Here is a 26,693-nt window from a genome sequence, read left to right on the forward strand (position 1 = left end):
CTGTGCTTGCCGGTCAGGTCGATCAGAAAGAAGATAAAGGTGTTTGCTGCCAGACCCACAAGCCTGACCACGTCGGTTTGACCATCAGAACCAGATAACGGTGGAAAGAAAGCTGTCCAGCAACTTCCACATGGATGTGTGCTCCCTCCCTCCCACACCATACGTGTTACTAATGACTACACTAGGAGGGAATTGATGAGAGGGTAATTCAAACGTTCGGTATAATACCCTGGATTTCAGTGTTTTAAGTCTGTGCTGGCTAGTTTCTTGTCAACTTGAGACATGCTAGAGTCCTCAGAGGAGGGAGCCTCAACTGAGAAAAGACCCCTTGAGGTTCCTCTGGAGGAAAGCCTGTAGTGCGTTTTCTTAGTGACTGATTATGGGGGAGAGGCTCCCACCTATTGTGGGTGGTGCCGTCCTGGGCTGGTGGTCCTGGGTTCTATAAGGAAGCAGGCTGAGCAAGCCGTGGGGAGCAGCAGCTCCTGCCTCCAGGTTTCTGCATGAGTCCCTGCCCTGAGTTCCTTCAATATGAACTATGATGTGGAAACATAAGCAAATATGCTTTTATCCCTAAGTTGCTTTGGCCATGGAGTTTTATTCCAGCAATAGTACAAAGTCATTTATAGCATTTGGTGATTCTCAGTCACCACACTAAGCACCCGGTGGGCACCCCTGTTAAGTGTTGCATAGCATTTAACAGAGTGGCTTTACACTCTTTGAAGTGCATTATTTAAAAAGGAATTTACCATATTTAGGTCCTTCTAAATTTAAGTTTAAAAAGCAATTTTTAAAAAAATCACTTTTTATTAATAAAATCATTGCAAGTAAATGGATTTTTATTGCTTAAAAACTATTTCATAACTTCTAGTGTCAATAAGATACAAATGCTGAATACAATGAGCAATATTTATTGTCTTTTATTTTCAACAATGATTACTTAAACTTAAACCCAACAACAACGTCTTTATTAACTAATGGTTGGTGAAAAGCCAGACCTTTGAGGCCCACTTCATATTCTGTGTCAGCCACTTGAGGGCAGAGCAGGGCTCCAGGCTGTACACTTGCTCCTGCTGGACATTGACGGTCATGTGCTTCACGAAGAGCTTGGGGTCCGATATGCGAGCGGCCATGATCAGCCTTTCCGCCGCAGCTTGATAGTCATCCTTGCTTCGAGACTTGCTTTTGTCACATCTGCACAGTGAACATAAAGGCAGAGATTTTCAGAAGCAGCGAGCAGTGGGGCTTCTGTAGGAAGGTCACTGCACTTGTCAGCCTCAAACTAGCATTTCAGCAGTGGCTCTCAAACTTTTTGGTCTAAGGCTGCAGTAGGAGAGGCACTTAGGACCCAGTGGGAATGGGCAGCTGGAGAAAACCTGATCTAGACCACAGACACAAAGGCAATGACGATACACACAGCTGGTTAGCGCTAAGTGCAAGGCAGCAGCCGTGACCAACAGGTTAGTTTCTCTTGGTGTTAGTTTTCCTAGTTTCAAGCAGGTACTTCGTATGCAGCACACTCAGCACACACTGTAGGGCTGGATGGTTTCTTTGGTCCTGGTGGGTACTTCATTAAGTGCCACAATTTTCTTCAAGCTCCACCTGCTTGACGAAACTGTGATTGCATTTACTCTTTGCTTACTGCTTCTTGCTCTTGGTACCTGTGTGTGTGTGTGTGTGTGTGTGTGTGTGTGTGTGTGTGTAGTGTCAGTGAGCATCACTTCTGAGATGGTTCATGCTAAGTTAACACTACTGTAGGCCACTGGGTGACCTACATGAGGCTTGCACTTGAAAAGAGGAACAAGTATCCAGATCCTTCCCGGGCCTCCTGAATGAGGTGAGGTACTCCAGAGGCTGACGGACGGAGAGCTGCATAGGGGGCATATTCCCAATGTCTGAAAATGACTAAGTTCTACACTGGTTGGCACCCTAAGGCAGGACGCAGCACACCAGAAAGACAAAACATATTGGCCTTCAAAATCAAAGATCTAGGTGTGTCACTAGTTAGGGACCGGGGCTGCGGCTACCATCACATCTAACGATGAATCGAGAGGGGGCAAATGTTGGGGACAGGGTGCACGAAGAAAATCAGATTCTTTTAAGGATAAAACCTAGACAACTCATCCCACATAGCGAACAGTGTCAAAAAAGTCCATCCCCTATGAAGGAGAGCTATAAGAACAAAGGTTGGTTTAAATGGTTTTCAAAAAAAGGTGAAAGTAAAATCATTTCCTCTTGTTAAATGGGGGCTACATCAAATGACTCCTGTAACAAACTGGGAAAATCTGCCATAAGCCAATTGAATTTGGGGAACTTTGTTAGAGACACTATTTCTCCTGGAACAGAGATTTAGCTGCTGCCACCTTTAGGCGTGTCTTCCTGCAGAGAGAATGGAAGCAGGGTTTAGGTTCTTGAGGCACGGGCCTGCCTTCCTGTCAGGGAGCCTGCAGCACACTCAGGAGGCCTTTCAGGCTCTCAGGAGGACTCTGGGATGGCAGGGAACCATGCAGATAATTGTTGGCTGTGTCTCCAACCCAGGATGCTCTCGTCTTGTGCTGGCAGGCCTGCTTACAAAGGCGCAGAACCTCAGGCCGCCGCAGTCCTTTGTTGTGAGCAGCCCACAAGGCACCTGGCTTCTCTTAGCCTTTTCCCTCTCGGATCACTCACTCCAGGAGGAGCTGGCTCTCCAGTAGCCCTGCTCTCTTTCTCTTCGTTATTACTTATTTACATCCCAACTGCAGCTTCCCCTCCCACGTTCCAGGCCACCCCTCTCACCTCCCTGCCTGCCTTTTTATTTTAAAAATGTGTTTTATATTACATTTTACGTTTAAAAACAGAGTTAAGGGTTGTATATGTATCCACACTGGGATGACACTTATGTCTGATTGTGCTATTCTGGGTCTGTAAGGATTCACTGCTACATTTTTTAGATAAGGGCCCTTTAAGGTACCACACACTCTTTAACATAAGGAAGCTCATCCTTGTCCCTTGTTTGGTTTTAAGCATCAAGTAGGTCTTGTTCTTTCTCAGTTTAAATGTTAGTCAAGTTTATAATATACACAGAGTACAAACAAATATCCCATGCACACACTGCCCTTTAAGGCAGAGGTAGAGCTACGTCTACATTCAGAATACAGCTGGAGTTCTGGAACTCACCTTTTCAGAACAATCTGTAGCACCTGTGTGGGAGTTCCTGGGTTCTGAATACTGCTGGCATTAGACACCAGAAATATTTCGATAGCCAAAAGCATTTCAATCTCGGATAAATAAGAAGGAACCAGGAGAAGTTTCCGGTGTAAGTTTCCCTCTGACAGTGGGTAGCAACCCAGTGAAAGAGCGCCTGAAAATTAAACAGCAGGTCACACTTCACCAACCCTCAGTGGGTAAAGCTTGAGGCTTAAGTGTTCACAGCTGGCAGCTACGTACAGGTCAGGGTAACTTTTCACAGCCGCGGACTTATTGCACCTGTTATGATAGTAAGCACCTTGGTACATTTGCCAAAACACGTTAGGAGGAATGTGATAAATGGTCTTTGAGTTTTACTGTAGCCAATTCCCATTTTTCCAGGTCATAGTAGCACACATGACATAATTTCAGATTAATAAAGTAGCCAGGTGTGGCGGCTGCACTGCCTGTAATCTGAGAACTCAGGGGCTGAGGCAGAAGGACTGAGTGGAGGCGAGTTTGCTACCTATAGTGAGATGAACTCAAAACAAAAGGAAAACAAGAAAACATTCCTAACCAGAACAGCTACTTAGGTTTTAATGGGATTAGGCCTATGAACAACTTTGTTTCTATGGCCACTGTCTTCTACCTTGAATTATGAATACAAAAAAAATAGACTGTAGCCTATTTTAGACACCGCATGGCTATTACTGTTCCCTCTCTGCCTGGCAAGCACTGGATACCAAGTGCAGCTCCATCCTGTACATGGCTGCCACTTCACCAACTCACATCTAAATACTTCATGTTTCAAGAGAACAGATTTAACTTTAAACTGTTTGTCTGTTATTAGAAATGATAGTCAACACTCTTAAGATACCCAATTGGACACCAGCAATGTTATATACAGTTTATCAAAATCAAATTAAGTCTTTATGTAGATTTTGTTAAAATTTTTTTTTCCTTCAAGAACCGGCTCCAGCTAGCCTGGTGTGGTGGCCCATGCCTTTAATCCCAGCAGTGGTGGGGGTGGGGGTGGGGTGGGGAGGTGAGGGTGGGGTGTGGGTGCGCACAGAGGCAGGTGAATCTTTGTGAGTTCGAGGCCAGTGTGGTCTACAAAGTAAGTGTAGAACACCCAAGGCTACACAGAGAAAACCTGTCTTGAAAAAACAAAATAAAAGAAGAACAAAAAAAGAAACAAACCAACAACAAAAAAAATCAAATACTTTATTTAATTATTGCTATGTTTATGTGTGTACACATGTATAAAACATAAGACCCTGTTAAAAAATCAAAACCTAAAAAAATCCCCCCAAACCAAAAAGTATATTAAACACTTAAAGTTACTACCTATAATGCAACCTTATTATTTCCATTTTATTGGAAGAATTAGCACTTGCTACAGGGGCCACAGCTGGAAGTTTGAGAACACCTCTAGTCAGGTGGAGTGGCTAGGATATCCGACACCCAAACATTTAAATTTCAATTCACCCAGCTCTTTCACTCCTGTGTTGCAAGGTATGTCAAACTATTTCAAATTTTGTCTTTTACTGTCTTTGCGTGCCCTCTACTGGATTTGGTAACACCTCAAGGGGGTGAGGGGGGGACCCAAAAGATGGCCCCTGTAAACAAAAGACAAAAACAAACAAACAAACAAACAAAACAAAAACAGGTTTCAAAAGACAGCATGGAGCTGTCAGACCTTTGCTTTTGAATATGTACCAACTATTGTTTTTAAAATCTAGTTTTACGATGGGTGGTGGTAGCACACGTCTGTAATCCCAGCACTCAGGAAGGCAGGGGCAGAGGCAGTTGGATCACTGTGAGTCCGAGGCCAGCCTGGTCTACAAAGCAAGTCCAGGACAGCCATGGCTGCACAGAGAAATCCTGCTCAAAAAAACAAATCACAAAACAAAACAAAACAAAAAAATAAAACCAACAAAAAGCAGAAACAATTTTTAAATATTGTAGATGGATCCTGGATTAGAAGTGATGCAGACCCACACATCAAGGCCAGCGTTCACTGGGACTCACTTTTGTAGTGGGCTCTGGCCTTGAGCCACAGGCAGCTCCTTCCCAAGGACGTGATCAGCCTCCTGAGAGAGGAGAAGTCAACAGGGATGCTCTTTGAGACCATGAACTCCGCCACAGAAGACGAGATGCCGAGACTGTTACTTTCTATACAGGCAGCCAGAAGTTTATTAAAAAGAAGGCTATACTGGGGATCCTCCATGGTTTCTTGAAGAAAAAAGGTACAACAAAATGAAAAATGATCAATGACATAGAGACTGACATAATCTTCAGTTTTCTCCTCCCACCCCTAGCCCAGCCCTTCTTTCCCACTGCAGGAATCAGACTTGGGGAAGAACAGTCATCTTTCCTACTTTCCAAGTAAGAAACAGAAGCCTTCTGAGGAAAGCATGTGTTCCTTCCTGTGATGGATACAGTAAAACGCTTGGCCGTGACTGGAGAAGCTGCAGCTGCTTCTCTGCGTTTAGTCCCTGCGTGGGGTCGCGGCTGCGGCCTTGAATTCCATGGCTCTGTTTGTGCAGTTTGCACCTCAGCCTTCAACTTCTCACGACTCAAATATATTTGCTCCTACTATTCACACAAAACCGAACCCTTTAATGGGTATCACACTAGTAATTTGTAGGAGGGTGACGGCACTTTGGAGATTTTCCTCAGCTGGGTCCACGTCACTGTAGGATCTTTCCTAAAAGAAGGCCTTCTCTACCCTCCATCGCCCCGCCCTGTTCTGCATATAAGAGGGAAGCCCCTTTGGTTTGTCATTCATGGGCGTCTAAACTCTGGCACACCAGTCTGCCCACTCTGCCCTGCCTCACTGTCAACACGACTGTCTATTAGGGACTTGCTGGGGGCAGACATGCTGCTAGGGACTCTGAAGTAGAGAGAGTCACTGTCAGGAGGGCACTTCCTACCAACGCTAGCCACAAAGAGTGTCTCCGTGAACCCATGGAAAATAAAGCTGAGGATATGGTGAGGCCACGGAAAACCCTAAATCATCCTCTGAACCTGCCAGCTTTCCTGAGTACTGTGTCTACTCATGGACTCCCCTTACCTTAAAGCTTGAACTTTAATCTTTAAGAGAACTCATTTACTCCACGATTACTGAAGGGTATATCTACCAGGTGATAGAAGTACTGTTCACTATCTAAGTAGAATAAATTAAGATATGGAGTATGAGCTGGGCACGCCTTTAAGAAGCAGAGGCAGGATCTCTGTGAGTTCGAGGCCAGCCTGGTTTAGAAATCGAGTCCAGGACAGCCAGGGCTCTGCTGCACAGAAAAACCCTGTTTTGAAAACCCAACTCTATATACTTGAAGCACGCTCATGATGTACAGAGGCAAGGGCTCACAGGACCTGCTGACAATCAACCCAGGGAAACACCTCAGACCCATGCACTCAGTTTACGAGGATGTGCTTTATAGAAAACGGTTTCATTGAAAACACTGGGACATAAAGCCTGGCCACAACAGGTGGGGAATTACTTCTTATTGTCAAGTACCAGATTAGAAAAAAAAAAGAGGCGGCTGTGCCAGAGCGACGGCTGTGCAGTGAGGAGCACTGGCTGTTCCTACAGAGGGCTCAGCCCCTAGCACTCATCAGGCTGCTCACAAACTGACTGTGACTTAAGTTCCAAGGAGATCCACTGCCCTCTGCTGGTCTCTTTAGGGACCAGACATGTATGTCACAGACACACAGACACACAGACACACAGACACACACACACACACACACACACACACACACACACACACACACACCCCACTTACTCATACACATAAAATAAAAGTAAATCTCTTTTTAAGAAAGATAATGAAGGTAGACTTTAAAAAGCATACCTTGAGAATTCTGAAAGCCTGGAAGATTCTGCAAAACCTCGAATGTTTGTCTGTAAAGGTTCTTGCCCAGGACGTCGTGTGCAATGGTACAGAGCAGATGGTGCCGGTTAAGCACATCCACTCTATCACAAGGCCAAAGTGGCGTGTTGATTATCCATTCCGATTCTCCCAAAGAAAAGCACAGACAGCATGAAAATGGCGCTCCTCAGGGGGATGGCAGTTTGGAGTACGTGTTTTGGCTTGAAGGCGCTGTGCCTAGACATGCGAGCACAGGGCTGCACAGCCATGGCCAGGGTCTCCCCAGCTGTTGCTGAGCCTGTCTGCTGAAGCTGGGCGACTTGGCTTCACTTTGGCGTGTTATATCTCAAAGTATTAACACATTTCATTACATATTTTTTGGTTTTTCCAGGCAGGGTACCTCTTGTTTTGCTTGTTTGCTTGTTTGTTTTTGAGACAGGGTTTCTCAGTGTAGCCATGGCTGGCCTGGACTCACTCTGTAGATCAGGCTGGCCTCGAACTCACAGAGATTCCACTGCCTCTGCCTCCTGAGTGCTGGGACTCAGGGCGTGCACCGCTACTTCTTGGCTTTCTAATTACATTTTTAATCTATAGAATGGAACTGTAACAGTTTCAGACTTAGGGTTTCTATGACAACTAGGCCATATCAAGTACAAACTTTGTCAACCAAGGCTAAATTAAAGCCATTTTATGATTTTATATAGTGGCGACTTCCTGTCCACATAGTCACTCAAGTTCAGTCAAGCTGTCACCTCCAGCTGAGCACTCGCTAAGGTCATTACGCAGACAGGGTTACGAGAAGAGTAGCTACTACCCAAGCAAATATCAGAACTTACCCCTCAGAACCCAGATGGCACCGTCTACGCTCCCACTTTTGATAAAAATCTCTGCTGCAACATTCACAATTTGACATCTTGGCGCTACTTTCTCAGGTCCTATAAGTCCCCTTAAACTTGTAAAATGGATTTTTAGCTCATATAGCATATCTAAGACCTTCCGTCCCTGGAATGGAGATAAAGAACACAGGGCATCACTCATTTACAGTGTCAGAGAGATACACAGCCAGTGCCAACATGCAGGAGACAGCTGTCAGACGCAACAAGACTTTGCTTAAGCTTTTCCTGTTCGATTAGAGGGAGCAAAACACAAAACCGAGAAGAGCTTTCACTCACATTAAGCTGAACTAACAAGCACCCTCTCTATCAGCACTTCTCCTTTTACTGGTCTTACGCATTAAGTGCCTCCCTTCAGCTGGTGTGTACGTGGAGCTGGGCTCCGCACTTAGGAGGCTGAGGCAGGAGGACTGCTGCTAGTGTAAAGCCGGCTCGGGGGTCACAGCACGACAGCAAGGCTCTGCTGCTGCTTCTTTTTTCTTTTTTGGTTTTTTGAGACAGGGTCTCCATGTGTTAGCCTCGGCTGTCCTGGACTTGTTTTGTAGACTCAGGCTGGCTTTGAACTCACAGCGATCCGCCTGCCTCTGCCTCCCGAGTGCTGGGATTAAAGGCGTGCACCACCACGGTTCGGCTACAAGACTGTTTCAACAAAACTCAAACAAGCAAAACCAAAACAACAACAAAAATGTCATTGTTTGCAGAAAGGCTTACATGTGTTAATATGGAAAACTGTTATGTGTTTTAACTCCTTTTATAGTTAACCAATCTGAGATCCAAGAGAGTTAGAGAAAATGAAGATAATTTGTCATCAAATTTAAATGGACTGCCAGTAAGGTGGAGACAAAATTGTTAGTGGAAAACAGTTACTTTTAATTCAGTAAATGAGTGATTTGACAGATTCTACATAAAGACTGTCTTTGGTTTGGACCTAAGAATTTGGGTGTGCATTATTATTTTAGACTAGGGGCCAGCCTACTATCCCTGTAAGCAGCTCAACAATTAATTCTTTTTTGTTGTTAGTGTATTTGAAACAGGGTTTCTCTGTGTCACAGTCCTGGCTGTCCTGGAGCTCCTTTTGTAGACCAGGCTGACCTTGAACTCACAGCGGATCCACCTGCCTCTGCATTCTGAGTGCTGGGACTAAAGGCACGCGCCACCATGCTCTGACAATAAATTACCCCCCCCCCAAAAGATTTACTTATTTCACTTTAGGTTATCTCTGTGTACATGGATGTGGGTGTCAGAGGGAGCCCGGAGAGTATTGGACCCCGGGAGCCGGAGTTACAGGAGGTCGTGCACTACCAGATCTGAGGTGCTGGGGACTGCACTCAGATCTTCTGCACAAGCAGTAACCTGTTCTTTTTTTTTTTTTAATATTTTATTTAATTTTAATTTGTGTGTGTTGGTGTGAGGGTGTAAGATCTTGGCATTGCAGACAGTTGTGAGCTGCCATGTGGTTGCTGGGAATTGAACCCTGGTCCTTTGGAAGAGCAGGCGGTGCTCTTCACCACTGAACCATCTCTCCAGCCCCGTAACCTGTTCTTAACCACTGAACTAGCTCTTCAAGTCCTTCAACAGTAAATACTTTAGTCTTTGGAGGCTGTGTTGGTGCCTGAGATTCTTTTGGCTATTGCTTTTAATTCATGGCTCTTAAGATATATATATAAAAGAAAGAGAAAGAAAAAGGAAAATGAAAAAAGATAGAAAAAAGGAAAGAAAAAACCACTAGAGAGTGATCTTAGTGGGTAAAAGCACTGGCTGCTGTTACAAAAGACCTGGGCTCAGCCCTGGCACCACATGGCGGCTCACAACCACCTATAACTCCTGCTCAAGGTATATGATGCTCTCTTTTAGAGTCCACAGCACCAGGTATGCATATGGCGCACATACACACACTCAGGCGAAACAATGACATATATTTTAAAAATGCAGTATGGGTTAGAGGTGTAAATCAGTGGCAAAGTGTTTGCCTTGCTGTGTGAAGGCCTGGGTCTGTTCCCCAGTGCTCTCCACAGAAGGCAGGGCTGGGAAGATGGCCTGGTTGCTCTGTGAAGGCCTGGGTCTGTTCCCCAGCGCTCTCCACAGAAGGCAGGGCTGGGAAGCGGCCTAGTTGCTGTGTGAAGGCCTGGGTCTGTTCCCCAGCGCTCTCCACAGAAGGCAGGGCTGGGAAGATGGCCTGGTTGCTGTGTGAAGGCCTGGGTCTGTTCCCCAGTGCTCTCCACAGAAGGCAGGGCTGGGAAGATGGCCTGGTTGTTCTGTGAAGGCCTGGGTCTGTTCCCCAGTGCTCTCCACAGAAGGCAGGGCTGGGAAGTGGCCTGGTTGCTGTGTGAAGGCCTTGCAGCACCAGGCCTTGAGTCCTGACCCACAGCACCCATGCAAACACTGGGGAGTGAGCACATGTTTACAGTCCCAGGGCTGAGGAGGCAGGGACAGAAGGATCCCAGAAGTCTGCTGGCCAGTCAGGCTGGCTGAAATGGAGAGCTCTAGTTTCATTGTCTCAAAATACAAGGGGGACAATGACAGAGGAGAACAACCCACGCCTCTACATGTGTCAGCATGGGCAAGTACATATACATGTCCACACATGTACATACAAACACTAAATTAATATATTTTAAAATTAAGGTAATGCTAAAAACATTCTGAGCTTGTGGGCTCAGTGTGGCCCATGGGCTTTACTTTATATTTTGTACTCTTTTCAACTAGATTTTTATTATGATGTGGAAGTACCTTTAATTTGAATAAATACATGTATCATTCAATAGATAATTTTAGCTTAATTTCAACAATTTTGCCTTTCTTATATTTAAGAAGGAATAGGCTTGAATTGGCCATGGTGTGCATGCCTATAATCACAGCATACAGGAGGCTGAGGCAGATGAACTTCTGTGAGCTCAAGGCCAGCCTGGTCTACGTAGTGAGTTCTAAGGGCAGTCAGGGCTACATAGAGACCTGCCGCAAACAAAACAAAACAAAACCACAACAACAAGCCCAGACCAAACAACAAACCACTTCCTAGTAAGTCCAATGATATGCAGAGTCAATTCCCTGAGCACAGCAATTAAAATTTTTGTTAGGATAGGAAAATTTACCCATGTCTTAATGGCCTAAGAAATAAGAACCAGCTGGGCATGGTGGCACACACCTGTGATCCTAGTGCTCAGGAAGTAGAGGCAGGCAGATTTCTGCAAGTTCGAGGCCAGCCTGGACTACAAAGGGTACACAGAAAAACCCTGTCTCAAAACCAAAAAAAAAAAAAAAAAAAAAAAAAAAAAAAGAAAGAAAGAAAGAAAGAAAGAAAGAAAAGTACAAGCACATAAAGGAGAACAGTCTACAGTCTTACCTAACCCTGCGCCCTGCCAAGAAGAGACTCTTGTTCAACAGTCCTTCAGTGTTCATCACTCACTCATGCCCGAGAAAGGAGCTCTACCACAGGCCTGCCACTAGCCCCTCCAGCAGCCAGGGACCTGTCCTGCCACACAGCCACCACACCGTGAGCATTACATCTGGAAACCTATAGACTTCTGCTCAGCCAGTCTGGATGCACAGATCCTCTTTAAGCCTCGAATGTTGCATATGTACAAGTGAGCCAATGCTTAAATGTTATTGCACAGACATCAGTTCTGAAGTGACCCGAGTAACACAAACTTTACAGCTAATGGGGCAGTGACCATACTTAACCGCTGTGTTCTGTTAGTTTCCTCCTCACAGCTTCCCCTCACATTAGAGTTCACGTCCTCTACTTGGATTTTATTGAGTCCACAATTCAGTTAGTCATGTTAGGGGATCTAAAGGGTGCAAACACAGTGTAGTTCTGAAGGCTGCTGAAACGGCTATGACAATAAAGGCTTTGGCAACCAGCGTGGTGCCCAGTTAGATCCCTAGGACTTCCACATACATGCATGCCATGGTATACACATGTGTACACATGTATGCACACACATGAACATATACAGACACATAAATGAAATGAACAGAACCACTATGGTCTTGAGCCACCAGACTACCTCCATAATGGGGTCAGTTAAGAAAGTCAGACATAGCCAGGTGATGGTGGCGCACACCTTTAATCCCAGCACTCGGGAGGCAGAAGCAGGCGGATCACTGTGAGTTCGAGGCCAGCCTGGTCTACAAAGCAAGTCTGAGGACAGCCAAGGATACACAGAGAAACCTTTTCTTGAAAAAAAAGAAAAAACCAAAACCACCCAACAAAACAAAACAAAAGTCAGACATAGACAGGTGGCACATCATGTCTCAGAATATTCACGGCGTGATCTGTAAAGACTTTTGATGATCATGAGCATCTTAGATTCATGTTAAGGAAGATATTTTAACGCTGAGCATGGTTGTGTACGCCTCTTATCCCAGGACTCAGGAGGCAGAGGCAGGAGAATCTCTGCGAGTTCAAAATCAGCCTGGTCTATATAGTGAGTTCCAGGACAGCCAGGGCTATAGAGACCCTGTCTCAGTAAGTAAAATAAACAAATGAATCAATAAATAAATAAAAAGAAAAGATACTTTGCACTTTTTCAGATTATAATGATAAGTCAAGAGTTGTCAAAGTAAATTCTGAAGTGCAAACTTTCAGATAAATATATTCCAGCGCATTCTCCTATGTATCGCCTGAATTAGATCTCATAGAGCAGTTTCTGTCTCCTCACCCTTTCCACATTTGTTTCCTGTGGAAACTAAGACTGTGTTAAGTAGTCTAGGTTCCATCCTGCTGTGCCTGAAGGGATTACTAGAACATTCCTAATTTGAAGGATTACTCCATATTCTATTTCTAATTTTAAAACTAGATTCTTTGTACTAAACCAAACCAACATACTATGAAATACCTTGGACCACAGCAGCAGTCTGTGATAGGAGTACACAGCACTTATGCCGAGCCTTCCCAACAGCGTCTTGTCCACCTCACTGTACTGTGGATCTTTGCTGACTGAAACATGAAGCAGACAAGAAAAGAAATGAGACAGTCACTTAAGATGACTCAGAATTAACTGAAGTTACTTCAAAGACCTAGTGTTGGCAAACTGTCCCACAAGCTAAATCTAGCCTGAAAGATAATAGTGGGTTGCTGTTGTTGTTTTTGACATGGTCTTTCTACATAGCCTTGGCTGTCCTAGAACTCACTACATAGATCAGACTGACCTTGAACTCACAGAGATGTACCTGCCTCTGCCTCCTGAGTGCTGAGATTAAAGGCGTGTGCCACCACACCCAGCCCAACAGTGGATTATTTTCAAAGAACTGTTTAAAAATTGACACTGCATGGTTTTCCTGTACAACCTGGGAGAGTTCCTTCCTGGCCTTTTACAGAAACCTGAAAGAGGCCATAGTAGCAACATTTCAACAACATCTCAAGCTCCCTGTAGTCACTCACTTCTGTAATCCTCGCACTTGGGAGGCAGTGATAGAACAATTACAAATGTAAGGCCAATTCAGCTGCACATGAGACATTCTCTCAAGAGAATGCGTCTCTAAAGGATCTGTGATATGTAGATAATAGACACCAGCGGTGTCAATAATTTGGGTGCTCCCATATCACTTACAATAATTTTGTTAACCTACATAAAAATAAAATAAACTCATGTTTTATAAAATCTTTTTTACTAAAATCCAGCTCTTGTCCTTATAATTACAATCTTAATATATAGGTAGATGGACAAATTCACAGATTTCAGCCATTTGAAACCTGCAACACAGGCTAAGCCTCTGCTTACCCTCCAATTAAGAACCACACAATCCTCAAAACAAAACAGTAACATTTTACCTGTTTCAGCAAATTCACAAAAAGGAACACCTGGCCTTTCTTCTGTGAGTGTTTCCGCAACACAAGCACAGAATCTCTGGAAATCAGCAAATTCTTCACAGCCCATTTTTATGCTAATGTACAGGTTTCCCAATCTGGTCCAATCACCTTTTTCTTTGCAACTCTATTACAATTATAAAAAATGAAATGAAGGAAGAAGAGGAAGAGAGGAGAAAGGTAAGAAGTCTACCCTCGCTGCAAGCACATGAAGCAGACATGAGGCACACAGACATCTGCTAGACTGAGTCTGGGAACTGAAGGCCTGGCAGGCAGCACCCGGAACACCGCTTTCTCACTACAGCAGGCTGTGAGCTGCACACAGCACTCAACTTGTTACTCAAAAGCTCCGGGACGTCATGAGAACCACACCACCAGGGTGCGTGAGCAGCTCTGTAGCAACACATTGCTTAAGTTACAGCTTTTAGAGGGAGCACAGTTTTACTACTATTTGGCCATTTATGATCTGGGACCCTCAAAGGAAATGTCAGTAAACTCACTGTTTTCTGTTTACTACTACTACTAAGAAGAACTATCCGAGGCAGTGTGAAGGCTGTTTCCAGGATATACCATGCTGACCAAGGCTAAGCTAACAGTGGAGGGAGCACAATAGGTGTGAAGAGTAGAGCCGTCCTCAAGGCCCCGCTCTCTTACTCGGTTCATTTTTGACGTGTGTGTGTGTGTGTGTGTGTGTGTGTGTGTGTGTGTGTACATGTGGGTATGCACACATGCATGCAGCTGCCTTCAGAGGCCAGAAGAGGGGACTGTACGTTACAGCTGAAGTTACAGGTAGCTGGGAGCCACCTGACATGGGTGACAGAAGCTGGATTCAGGTCCTCTGCAAGAGCAAGTGCTCCTAGGCACTGAGCCATTTCTCTAACCCATCCCGCTTTCTCCTCGGTGCAGCACGGCCACCTACACGGAGTCAGCCAAGCTTCTGCCCAGCACTGAGTTATGGATTAAGCTTTAGATTGACTTTACATGGTACAAGTTACTTTGAAATGCAAGTTACTTTCAGGACTAATTTAAAATAGCAATCCTAGATTTATGTGCATGCATGTGTGTGTGCATGTGTGCGTCTGCGTGCGTGCGTGCGTGCGTGCGTGCGTGTGTGTGTGTGTGTGTGTGCATGTGTGCGTGCGCGCGCGCGGGGAGGTAGGGAAGTTAGAACCCAGGGCTGTGTGTACACTACTCAAGCGATCTCCTACCAGCGCCATCTTCAGATCTTCAGCCCACAACCATAGAAATTCAGACATTTGCTTTACAAAAACTAGTCTTTACAAATGTTAACTAGACTTCTCTTCCTTAGCATTTTCTCTAACAGTGACATCTCTAATGCTATTCCTAAAGTGGATTATTCAAACACTTTGGTACTGGCTTTCAAAGCCCAGCAATTTCTTTGAAGATAAACGTCATACCTCCACTTCACTCAAGGCTGAGTGTAAGTCACACGTCCAGCTCTTTTTCAGTTGCCTCACTCGTAACCTTCAGATGACAGGAGAGAGGTGATTATGTTTATTTCATCCCTAAGTCACCGATGCTCCTGTCTGTTCTGTGGCTTAAATATACACGAAGCCTGAGCAAAACCAATGCATTAGAAGACACCCTAAACATCCTTCACAGCCAAATTAATTAAAAAACGTGTTTATTCTTTATTATGCTTCTGACTATGGGTGCATGTTATAAGTGGCATGTCAATGCCATGCCATGCCACATACATGTAGTCAGGGGACAACTTGCAGCAGTCAGTTTTCACCATCCACTGTGTGTTTTGGATACTGAACTGAGCTCATCAAGTGTGGTGGCAAGTGCCTTTAGCTGCTGAGCCAACTTCTGGCTCCCAGCTTCCAATTTTCTGGTTTCAGCCTTCTAAGTACTGGCATTACAGGTGTGTGCCATTGTGTCCAGCTGGAATAAATTATTTTCTTATCTACAAAGAAAACATAGCTTGGAATTGAATTAAACCAGTAAGTGAACTTAGGGAGATCTGAAATCTTTATTGAGTCTCTCAATTTATAAAAACAGTATGTTTATTTAAGTTCTTTCAACATCTCATGGCTTCCTGCATATGAGCGGAACGTGTTCTGCCAAGCCTTTTAACCAGCGATTCATTTTCTGAGCTACTGTAAACAGTGCCGTTTTGGATTTTGGTTCCTAGGCTCACGGCTATTACATAAGAACATGGTTGATCTGTGGGGCTGGTCTCTATCCTGCAGGTGTTTCTGGTAGGTTGTCACATAGGTTACGGTTCATGTCACCTAGCGGTACAGGGTATTGTGTTATTTCCAGTCTGCACACCTTGTACTTTCACGCCTTATCACGCTGGCTAGAAGGCACGGCACTGGTCCTGATGGAGCCCTGCCTTGTCAGCGCGGAGGAGAAGCCTCAGCCCTATTTACGTCTACGGTTGGCTTGCTGTAGCTCTCTATCAAGTTTAAGGAATCTGTTTTCCATTCCTAATCTGCCGAGGATTTTTTGCATTTACACTCATAAAAGATACTGGTTTATAGCTCTTTTAAAAAACATTAAACACTTTAACGTGCGTCTGTTTTGCCTGGATGTATGTGTGCTATATGAGTGTCCGCTGCCACTGGAGGCCAAGGAGGGCATCAGGGCTGTGAGCCGCCATGTGGGTGCTGGGTGTCAGCCCTGGGCCCTCAACTGCTGAGGCACAGTTCTAGCTCCACAGCTCTTGTCTCCTTTGAAGACAAGGTCTCATGTACCCCAGGCTGACCTCAAACTTGCTACGTAGCCAATGCTGGACTTGAGTCCCTGGTCCTCCTGCCTCTGTCTCCCAAGTGCTAGATTATAGGTATTGAGTCACCACACCTGGCATCTCTTGGTTTCTTGTATCTACTTTGGTTTTTAATTTTATTTTTTGAGACAGGGTCTCACTGTATAGCCTTGACTGTCCTGGAACTCACTATACAGACCAGACTGGCCTCAAATTCACAGAGATCCACCTGCCTCTGCCTCCTGCATGATGGGCCCACTTTGCTTTTTGTATATGGGTAATGCCTGACTCAAGAATGTTTTGATAAGCTAAGCATGGTGGCACGTGGTGGCACATGGTGGCACGTCCTCTCAACCAAGAGACAAATGCAGGATGGCTAAGATTCAAGTCTAGTGCTGACCATAGAGTGAGAGCATCTGGGTGCAAATAAAACCCACCAACCACAAAAAGAAAAAAACATGGGCCAATAAATATTATTCTCTCCTTTTCTATTTTCTGGAATTCTGTGTAAATTTATTCAGAGTCATCTTTTAAAAATGAGTAGATATCTCAGGAGAAAGTATCTGGCCCTTGCGATGGCTTTTTAAAAGAAGCTTTTAAACTGTCGAGTAAACTTCTATAACTAACCCAAGTATTTAGCCCTAGAAATGACTCCATTTCATCTTCCCTGCTGAGTTCATATCATATACAGTGAATATTCACAGGAATCTTTTCAGTGGCAGGAGGATCTCACCGATCCCTTCTCTCCTGATTGTTTACAACTTATGTCTAGGCCTTTTTCTTTTAAAGAGACAACTTTGTAGCCAGGTGGTGGTGGCACACGCCTTTAACTCCAGTACTCGGGAGGCAGAGGCAGGAAGATCACTATGAGTTCAAGGCCAGCCTGGTCTACAAAAGCGAGTCCAGGACAGCCAAGGCTACACAGAGAAACCCTGTCTCAAAACAAACAAACAAACAAACAAACAAACAACAACCTCCCCAAAAGAAAACAACTTTTTGTTTGTGTGGGGGGGGGGAGGGGGAGTGCACAGAGGTCAACCTCAGGTGTCATTCCTCAGGATCTGTCCTGTAGGGAATAGAGGAAGCCCAGAGCCTCAGAGCCATGGGGGAATAGCAAAGCCTTGTCCCCAGGGTGAGGTTTAGAGGAGAATGGCAAGGCCTCCTCTTCTGGTCCATATGCAGATGTTGGGTGTGTGTGCAGACAATGTCCACCACAGCCTTCTTCCCCTGGGTGTTCACACCTGAGGACTGCTCCTACAGAGGTTAGCTAAGCTACCTCCTTGTTAATCTGTGTGCAGCCACCAACCTCCTTACTCAGCTGCAGGTAAGAACTCTACACACTACACGAGCTGGCACAGGTGGTTTCCCTAGCAGGGATTCCAGGCCAGGCCACCTGATCTGAGATATTTCTGCTGTATCTGTTTGCTTGTTTCCATTTTCTCACCACCCCAGTCAGGTTCAAGTCCCTGAGGCCAGGCAAGGGCTCAGCACCTTCCACATTGCTTTTTGAGACTATGTTTCTCTCTAAACCCAGAACTCAGTAGGTAAACAAGGCCCACCGGCCAGCTGGCCCCGGGATCTGTCTGCCTCTGCTTCCTCAGCTCCAGGATTACAAGTATCTATGAACAGCTTTTATGACTTAAGTCCTCACCTTCATGTGTCAAGCACTTTTCTGACGATCTCCCCAACACCCCAAAATTTTGCTTTTCTTTTTCTCCATATAGGTATATTACTGTTGTTTTTATTTAAAATTCCAGATGATTCTATTTTACCAATAAAGGCTCAGAAGCCAGATGTTGTGGTGAAAAACCTGCTAGCTCAGAGAGGCAGAGAAACCACCAGCTGACCTTCCTGCTCAGCTCACATCCCAATGGAGAAAGCCCAAAGGCTCACTAGCTCAGCTGATAGCCCAGGAGGAAAAGGCCAAAAAACCCAAGGCCAAAGGCTTGCTAGCCAAAAAGCCCAAAAAGCCAAAGGCCAGGGAGCTGAGGAGCTCAAGAGCTGGAGCTAAGAGCCTAAGATCTAAAGCTAAAATCCAAGTAAAGCCCAAGAGCTGAAAGTGCCAAAGACCCTTCTACTACTACACGCTGTCTTAAACACCCCTCAACTCAAAGTCCCCCTATTCTTTAATCCCTGTCAGCTGGTTTCTTGCTCTGCGTCTTAGCCTAGGGTTAACTTTATTAACTCCTGTGTACAAATAGACCTTGAATTAAAGGCGGGTATAAGGGTGGCTGAACCACACCTTAATCACCTGTTTACAATAAACAGAAAGTTTTGGATTAAAGGTGAGTTAGGGCTCAACCACAAGAAACAGGGATTTACAGTTCAATCTCAGGGATCACAATGGGATCAAAGGTAGATTTTTACAGTTCACAATCTCATGGGTCGAGCTGAGACGGAATATCCTGCAACATGTTGCAACACTAATTGTTTGCGTTCTACACTGCGAGAGATGGAACCTAGAACCTTGTGCGTGCCAGGTAAGTGCTCTCCCAAGGAGACCCGCAGTCTTATGGCAGTGTACTAAATCAGAGATTAAATAAATGATTGGGACCTCACAAACTAAGTAGGCATAGTGAATGGGGGAAAAGCAAGAGCAGCAAGCTAACAAGTGCACCAAGGAGAGAGACAGAAAGATGAAGTAATCTGCTTACACATTACTGCATTGTATTATGTGCAATTAAGCAAGCAGTAAAATGTGAGCTAAGAGAGGCTCCTTTGCTCTGCGTGGACACTAAGATTAAATGCGGAACCAAGCAGAAGCTCTAGCTGTGGCTAGAGAGGAAAGGGCTTGTGATGAGGGCAAACCTCTGAGATAGGAGTGTTGACCTCTCTTGGCCTCCACCCAGATAAGACCTGATAGTCTCCTTTCTTACCTGGATTTGGCTTCCAGAACTGCAGATATTTCTTGCTGGGATGCCTGTGTTTGGCATAAAAGCTTAACAATATAGTTCAAGTGCTCTGAGTCAGGTACCATCCCAGTTTCAACAAACTGTGGAAGGAAAAACAAAAACAAAAACAAAAACCAGTGGTCATTCTTGTAAAGCTCTGAAATAACTGAGAAGTCAATGTGTGAGGAATGACCAGGCCAGTGATGGAAGGGAGTGAAACACGGCTCAAGGGGATCGAAGTGTATTAGCAAAGTTTGAAGCATAATTTTCTCAAGTACTTGAGAACCACAGAAAGATGCCTGAAGATTTTTAAGCACACATGGGAGCAATACTTTTGAATATAAAAACTGAATTTTCTTCCCATTCTCTAAGTAATGTGAACTCAAGTCTTCATGCTTGCATGGTAGGCACTTTCTACCCACTGTCCTTAGCTCCCTCAAAATGTTTTCAATATTTGAGAGAATGTATGCCTTATCTCCCTCATCTAGATTTGAAGGGAGTAACAGGAATTAAAACTGGGGATGGTGTCCTGGTTATACGTATTTGTTTACTTGTTTTGTCAGCTTGACACGAGTGACAGTTATCTGAGAAGAGGGAACCACAATTGAGAGAATACCTCCATTCGACTGGTCTTGTGGGGCATTTTCTTAAGTAGTGGTTAAAATAGGCAGGCCCAGCCCACTGTGAATGGTGCCACTCCTGGGCAGGTGGCCCTGGGCCAAGCAAGGCAGCAGCACTCTTGCATAGCTTCTGCTCCCATTCTGGGCACCAGGTTCCTGCCCTAACGTCCCTTCACAGAGGCCTGTGATTGGGATGTGTGCGTTCTTTTCCAGGCTTTTTTTTTTTTTTTTTTTTTTTTTTTTTTTTTTTGAGACAAGGTCTCTCTGTGTTAGCCTTGGCTGTCCTGGAGTCACTTTGTAGACCAGGCTGGCCTCGAACTCACAGTGATCTGCCTGCCTCTGCCTCCCAAGTGCTGGGATTACAGGCGTGCGCCACCACACCCGGCTTCCAGGCTGTTTTTGATTATGGTCTTTTATTACAGAGGCAGGAACCCCAGTGAAGACAGATGGGATAACAGAACAGCAGGGAGAGTGGAGAAGTTATGTTTTCATGTGAGGTGCCATTTGGTCATTAAGAACTTAACACAGAAAGAAGACAGTTTCTTTTAGTAAAGGGAACAGTAGGAAGTCACTTTGGATCTCCTATCTTTAACTTATAGGATATTTGCATTAAATTTGATAGTGGGTTCTGAGCAGGCCCTAGAAACTCTTTTCTAAGTCATCTGACTAAACAAACTGGAAACTGTTTTAGTGAAAAACTAAAACCAACTGCTTCCTACCTGTTACAAGCTGGGGTCCTTGAACTATTTCTGCTAGCACCTCTCGATGTAAAGCATGGTCAGTTTAAAAAATTTTTATTTATTAACCTTTATGTACATTGGTATGTTTTCTGCATTTCTGACTGTGTGTGAAGTTGTCAGATCTTCTAGAATTGGGGCTACAGACAGGTGTGAGCTGCCATGTGGGTGCTGGGAATGGAACCTGGGTCTTTTGGAAGGGCAGCCAGTGCTCTTAACCGCTGAGCCATCTCTCCAGCCCCCAGTTTTATTTTTAAAAAGGAAAACAGCTCCCTTCTTAAACCTGTTGAACTTTATGCACACCAAGCAGGTTCACTGTTGTACTTTGTAACATCTCAAACAACTCCTCTGGTCTCTACATACCCCACCATGCTGTGATTTTTGACCAAATGGACAAAGCCAGCTATAAAACCTGTCAAAGAACAAATTAGCTACCTTGTAACTGGTTCCCATAAAATGTACCCTTTAGCTGGGCGTGGTGACTCACATCTTTAATCCCAGCACTTGAGAGGGAGGCAGTTTTCTGTGAATTTGAGGCAACCCTGGTCTATGTAGTGAGTTCCAGGCAGCCAGAGCTCTATGATGAAACCCTATTTTGAAAAACCAAACAACCACCCCCACCCCCACCACCTATCCTTTAAAAGTGCTCAAATACTAGGTGGTGGTGATGGTGATGGCAGCAGCAGTGCATGCCTTCAATTCCAGAACTTGGGATACAGAGGCAGGCAGTTCAAGGCCACTCTGATCTACAAAGTGAGTTGCAAGTCAGCCAAGGCTAGAGAGAAAGCCTATCTCAAAAAACCACACACACACACACACACACACACACACACATACACACACACACACACACACACCAAGCTCAAAGTATAAATTATTTAACTAGGCTAACAGCCCATTTATGAACACACAATGAATTTCTGTAATCTCTGTAGGTTAACTGATTGGAATACATTAAACCGCTAGAATCAGGAGCAGAGACACCTAAGGAACTGTTCTATTGCTCCCCTGAGAAAGTCTCCATGGGGACATGGATGCTGCATTAAGCAACGGTGAGGAACAGTGGTTCTGTACTAACTGTGGAACCAACGACCTCTTTTTTTTTTTTTTTTTTTTTTTGAATACAGGCTCTCATGTTCCTCAGGCTGGCCTCAGACTTACAACTTCTGATTCCCCTGCCTGCACCTTTGGAGACTGGGATATTAGGCATGTGCCACCACAACTGTGTTTATCCAGTGCTGGTTGGGCTGTTTCAGATATCTTGAAGCATTCAACAAGTTAAACTTGGGAGATATAACTGAGCTGGTAAAGTGCTTGTTACACAAGCGGGAGGACCTGAGTTTGGGTCCTACCACCCATGTAAACTGTCGGGCACAGCTGCTAGGGAGGTAGAGACAGGAGTCCTGCGGTCTTGGTATCTAGGCAGCCTGGCCTGAACCAGTGAGCCCTAGTTCCTAGTGAGATACTTTGTCTCAAAAAGTAAGGTGGAAAGTGGTGCTGACCTCTAGTCTCCATGTGTGCACACATATACACACACATTAAAATCTTAAAGTGTGTTTTTTTGGAAAGCATTAAAAAATTCTTATTTCCACCCCCTGGCAGTGGGCAGGGACACCTTGGTGGTGGTGGTGTTCTTGTATCAGTCAGGAGCAGAGATCGCAGGCCCCTGTTCACCTGGCTTGGTGTCCAAAGCTGTCTTATGCCTAGGACTCATAAAAATGAAATCAAATCCATGCAGTGCAGCCTAGGAGGAGAAATACAGAGACCTGTGGACCACCGTCCAGCACGTGACACAGGTGGGTCGTAGACACCTGCTTGCTGACATGCCATGCAACAGATGGAGGGTGGAGGCTGACCAGCTGTGTGGCTAGCCTGCAGTGGGAGCCATCAGTGTGTGAGAACTTGGTGGTCAGATGGGAGAGAAAGGGAAGTGGAGCAGCTTGAGCATTATGAAGAGTGGCCATCCTTGCCACCTGAGGCCATGGTGAGGTTCCAGGCTGAGTTGCTGCTGAGGGCCATGTCTGAGGCTGTGGCTATGCAGCAGTGTTCAGGGCTCACATCACCACTAGAGAACACAGATGTCCCTGGTCAGGGCAGCCGCTGGGGACCACATGGATGTCCAGGGTTGTGTAGATCTGGCCCTGCCCCTCACAGGATATGCCCTTGTACCTCTCCTGGACAGCACAGTAGTGCTGGCCCTGGACAAAGGGGCTCAGGTGTGCCATCCCTGATGGCAAAAGCATGGGGGAGCTGGCCCCACCACTCCTCTGCTGTGAGATGGCATGATGTCTTCCCCCTTCTCAGCAGTCAGGAGAGCTGGCCCCGAGGGTGTGAGAGCAGGAGGGCTATCCCTGCCCTCTCTCTGGCTATAGCACTGAAGCATGGGCCCTGCACCTTGCCTGGACAACAGTGGAACTGGCCTTAATGGCAGACACATGGGTGAGCCAGCCCTGAAGGTGTGCGAGCCAGAAGAGCTGTCCTAGCCTCTCGGAGTCTGAGCACTTGGGAGAGTGGACTTTGCTCCCTTGACTGGTCAGGACAATGGAGCTGGCTCTGGAGGCATGGGTGCTGGAGAGACAGCTCTGAGGACATGAGGACAGAGAGCTGATCCTACCTCCTGCTGATGGCAGCACTGGGTGGCATAGCCAGAGCAGTGCTAGGGAGCTTGCCCTGGTCTGCTGATAAGGAAGAGCTGGTGGGCTGACCAGCTCAGCTAGCACCCAGGCCCAGATCCAGGGCTCTGAGATGGCTCACCCCAAAACCTGTATCATCTGAGAATAGTTGGGGCTTGTGAAAAGGCCAGTGCTGCTCTTCCAAGGCTGCAGGATCTCCACAAGACAAGGCAACAACAGGATAACTGGGAGGATTCCCAATGAGGATCCAGTATTGATGATGTCACTGAAGCCAGAGGTTATGAACTAGCCCAATGACTCACTGCCATGAACATTTGTGTGAAGATGTATGTGTGCTTTCAGGCATCCCTTAGTTCCTCCCTGCTGCAGGGCGTGGCTGGCATACCCCACCCTCTACCCTCAACTTTCTAGCTGAGGGAGGGGCTTCCCTTCACTGTATAATTCAGACATTTTGGTTCCTGCTCATCCTCTTTCTGTATCTCTCCTCTTCTCCTCCTTTCTCTCCTTTCCCTGTGCACGTCTCCCTCCCTCCCTCCCTCCTCCTGCTTCCAATAAACCTGCATTTATATATTATAACTTGGTCTCACAATTAGCTTATTCTGCACACAGTACACAAGGGTGCACTGTGAACACACTGTGACACACCACAGCTTCCACGATGAGGTGTCCTCTGTGCTCTGTTCTGTTGTTCTTTGTGTGCTTTTTACTCTGGAGGGAAAGGTTGCAAGGGCAAGGGGCAGACATGAGGGGGTAGGAAATGAGCAGGAGTAGGGTGCATGATGTGAAACTCACAAAGAATCAGTAAAAATTAAAAAAAATTCTCTCAGTTTGCTTATGTAAATTTTAAAACCAATTTCTAACTACTTTAGTTACAATTTTCTATTCATAAACTGATTTTTTTGTGACCTTAAATATTTCAAAGAAATGATTCTTTTAGCTATAGCTAAGAAATAAAGATGAAGATAACTGGGCTGGGCAGTGGTGGCAAGCACCTTCAATCCCAGCACACTGGAGGCAGAGGCAGGCGGTTCTCTGTGAGCTCAAAGGCAGCCTGGTCTACAGCGTGAGTTTGAAGACAGCCAGGGCTACACAGAGAAATCCTGTCTTAAACAAACAAGGTGAAGATACTTTACAATAACAAACCAGTCACTTGAACACTTAGAGGCACTTGTGTCAGGGGCAGTCAGTCACTGGAGTGTGCCTCTGAACTACTTCAAGAGGAAAAAGAACATTTGTGAATTCTTCAGAAGTACAACATTGATAAAAGACAGATAAAGAATTACGTGAAAACAGTCTGTTTTTGTTAGGGGATTAAAGTCATACCTTGCAAAAAATCTCAACTAAAGCAGGTACAGCATTCCTTAGCTTCATAGCTGCCACATACTCAAATATTTTTAGTAATATTTTCAGAGCAGGCTAAATAAAAGACACAAACAAACAAAGTCACACTCACTTTCATGTGTTTCAGTGTATCTTAAATTTTACGACTTCATTTATACTGAACATGTGCTCTCTGGGGAGCAGGTGACAAGCACACAGCGATGAGGCCGGCGGCGTGAGCTCACGACTTAAGGGTACTCACCGGCGTCTTAGCCGATATGCTGAGCTTCACTACCTCAAAGACTTCTTTCAATAAACAATGGTTGAGTAAAGAAATCAAAAGGTCATTCAGCACTTGTAAATTGAAGTGTATCCCTGGGGGGAACTTTCTGTAGTACTCCAGAAATATATGTGCTGAAAGTGGAAAAAAAAAAATCCCAGTCATTTGCTGCTCTTAAGACTCTTCTGTAAAGATATTATATAAATTCATCCCTTCAAAGGGACCAGAAATGTCAGAAATGTTTGATGAAAATGAAGGCAAAAAGTCAAATGGCACTGATATAAAAAACCCAGCAAGCTCGCTCAGCATTAGCCTGCACAGTGTGGGAGCGACTGTGGTCTAAGTGCCTTGTCCCAGAGGCTCACTCACACAGGGCTCAGAGGCGCGTCCACAGCCTGAGATGCACAGTAATTTGGTGATGGGAGAGAACTACTTTGATACTTATTATTTATTCTTTTGTTTTCTTTTCTGTTCCTCCTTTCTTCTTTCTTTTCTGGTTTTTCGAGATGGGGTTTCTCTATGTAGACCAGGCTGGCCTCAAACTCTGAGATCTGCTTACCTTTGACTCCCAAGTTCTGGGATTAAAAGTTGCACCACCATTGCCTGGCCAAAAATGGTTTCTATGAAAACCTCAGAACCCCCAATATGAAGGCAGGTGTGGTAGCACATGCTTTTAACCTCAGTACTCAGGAGGCAGAGGCAGGCAGATCTCTGAGATCAGGCCAGCCTGGCCTACAGAGTGAGCTCCAAAGCAGCCAGAGCTACACAGAGAAATCCCATCTCAAAAAACCAAAAAACAAAACCAAATCCCCCAAACTCCATGTAACAACAGTCAGCTTTGCTGTAAAGCTGTTTTATATACTGCACGTCTTTTCCCTGAGAACATACGATGCACTGCTCTATAGCGCAGGCCAGGCTGTAACTCACAGTGATCCTCCTGCTTCAGTGCCTGGGCTGTGGGTACAGGTGTGCACCATCAAGCCCAGCTACAGATACATTCCTACAGCCATTCTGTTTTGCATGAACACAGTTGCCTGTATAAAAGAAAATTAACTGGTAACATGAAATAAACATGTTACTATATAAATCATGAATAAAACCAGGAGTACAAAAGAAGTTGTAAAGTTGGTTAGTGTATGTACACTGTTTACCAACCTGTACCCTTTGTCCTTGCCATTAATCTATGTTAAAAGTTTTAATGTAATGAGCCTTCCAGGGCAAGCGAGATGGCTCGGGGAGTGCTTGCTGCCAAGTCTGCAGATCTAAGTCTGATCCCTGGGACCCACACGATGGAAAAAAGAGAACTGACTTCTGAAATTGCCCTCTGGCCTTCACATGTGCACTATGGCTTGTGTGTGTGTGTGTGTGTGTGTGTGTGTGTGTGTGTGTGTGTGTGTGTGTAAAGGTTTAAATATTTAGCAGCTTCTGCTAGGAAAGGCTTTTTGTGCTTTCTAACTGACTTCGAGGTAGACTGGGTATGTTCACTACAATTTTTTTTTATTTGGTGCACATGAGTAACCACTGGCTTTTCCGTTCCAGATGTTTTAAATTCTCACAGTAGGAAACAATATCAACAATATCATGTGTTTGTAAACAGCTGACTGAACTGTCAGTCTTATGAACTGGAACACTTCTGCTTATTATTAAAGATAAATCTAAAATATTCTAACAGTCATTTTCAGTTAAATTTATGATCACATATCTTCTGACAATTTCTTTGATTACTTTAAAGTACA

At 45.1% G+C, this 26,693-nt stretch overlaps 1 protein-coding gene across 2 annotated transcripts in view; it reads right to left on the reverse strand.

Moving 5' to 3' along the window:
- Positions 1–884: 884 nt before the first annotated feature.
- Positions 885–26,693, reverse strand: part of TOPAZ1 (testis and ovary specific TOPAZ 1) — a 63,558-nt gene continuing 37,749 nt past the window's right edge. For both annotated transcript variants that reach the window (XM_084754774.1, XM_084754775.1), the window contains 11 exons: positions 24,940–25,091; positions 24,681–24,773; positions 19,353–19,468; positions 15,161–15,227; positions 13,707–13,869; positions 12,772–12,872; positions 7,877–8,042; positions 7,023–7,187; positions 5,194–5,397; positions 3,154–3,337; positions 885–1,191 (listed from right to left, as the gene is read on the reverse strand). In XM_084754774.1, the coding sequence (XP_084610900.1) occupies positions 972–1,191; positions 3,154–3,337; positions 5,194–5,397; positions 7,023–7,187; positions 7,877–8,042; positions 12,772–12,872; positions 13,707–13,869; positions 15,161–15,227; positions 19,353–19,468; positions 24,681–24,773; positions 24,940–25,091 (1,631 nt within the window). In that variant the 3' untranslated portion in view covers positions 885–971. The remainder of the gene's footprint in view (positions 1,192–3,153; positions 3,338–5,193; positions 5,398–7,022; positions 7,188–7,876; positions 8,043–12,771; positions 12,873–13,706; positions 13,870–15,160; positions 15,228–19,352; positions 19,469–24,680; positions 24,774–24,939; positions 25,092–26,693) is intronic.

Source organism: Acomys minous (assembly GCF_964271855.1).
Source record: "Acomys minous genome assembly, chromosome: 13".
In the NCBI taxonomy this organism is placed as follows: Eukaryota; Metazoa; Chordata; class Mammalia; order Rodentia; family Muridae; genus Acomys; species Acomys minous.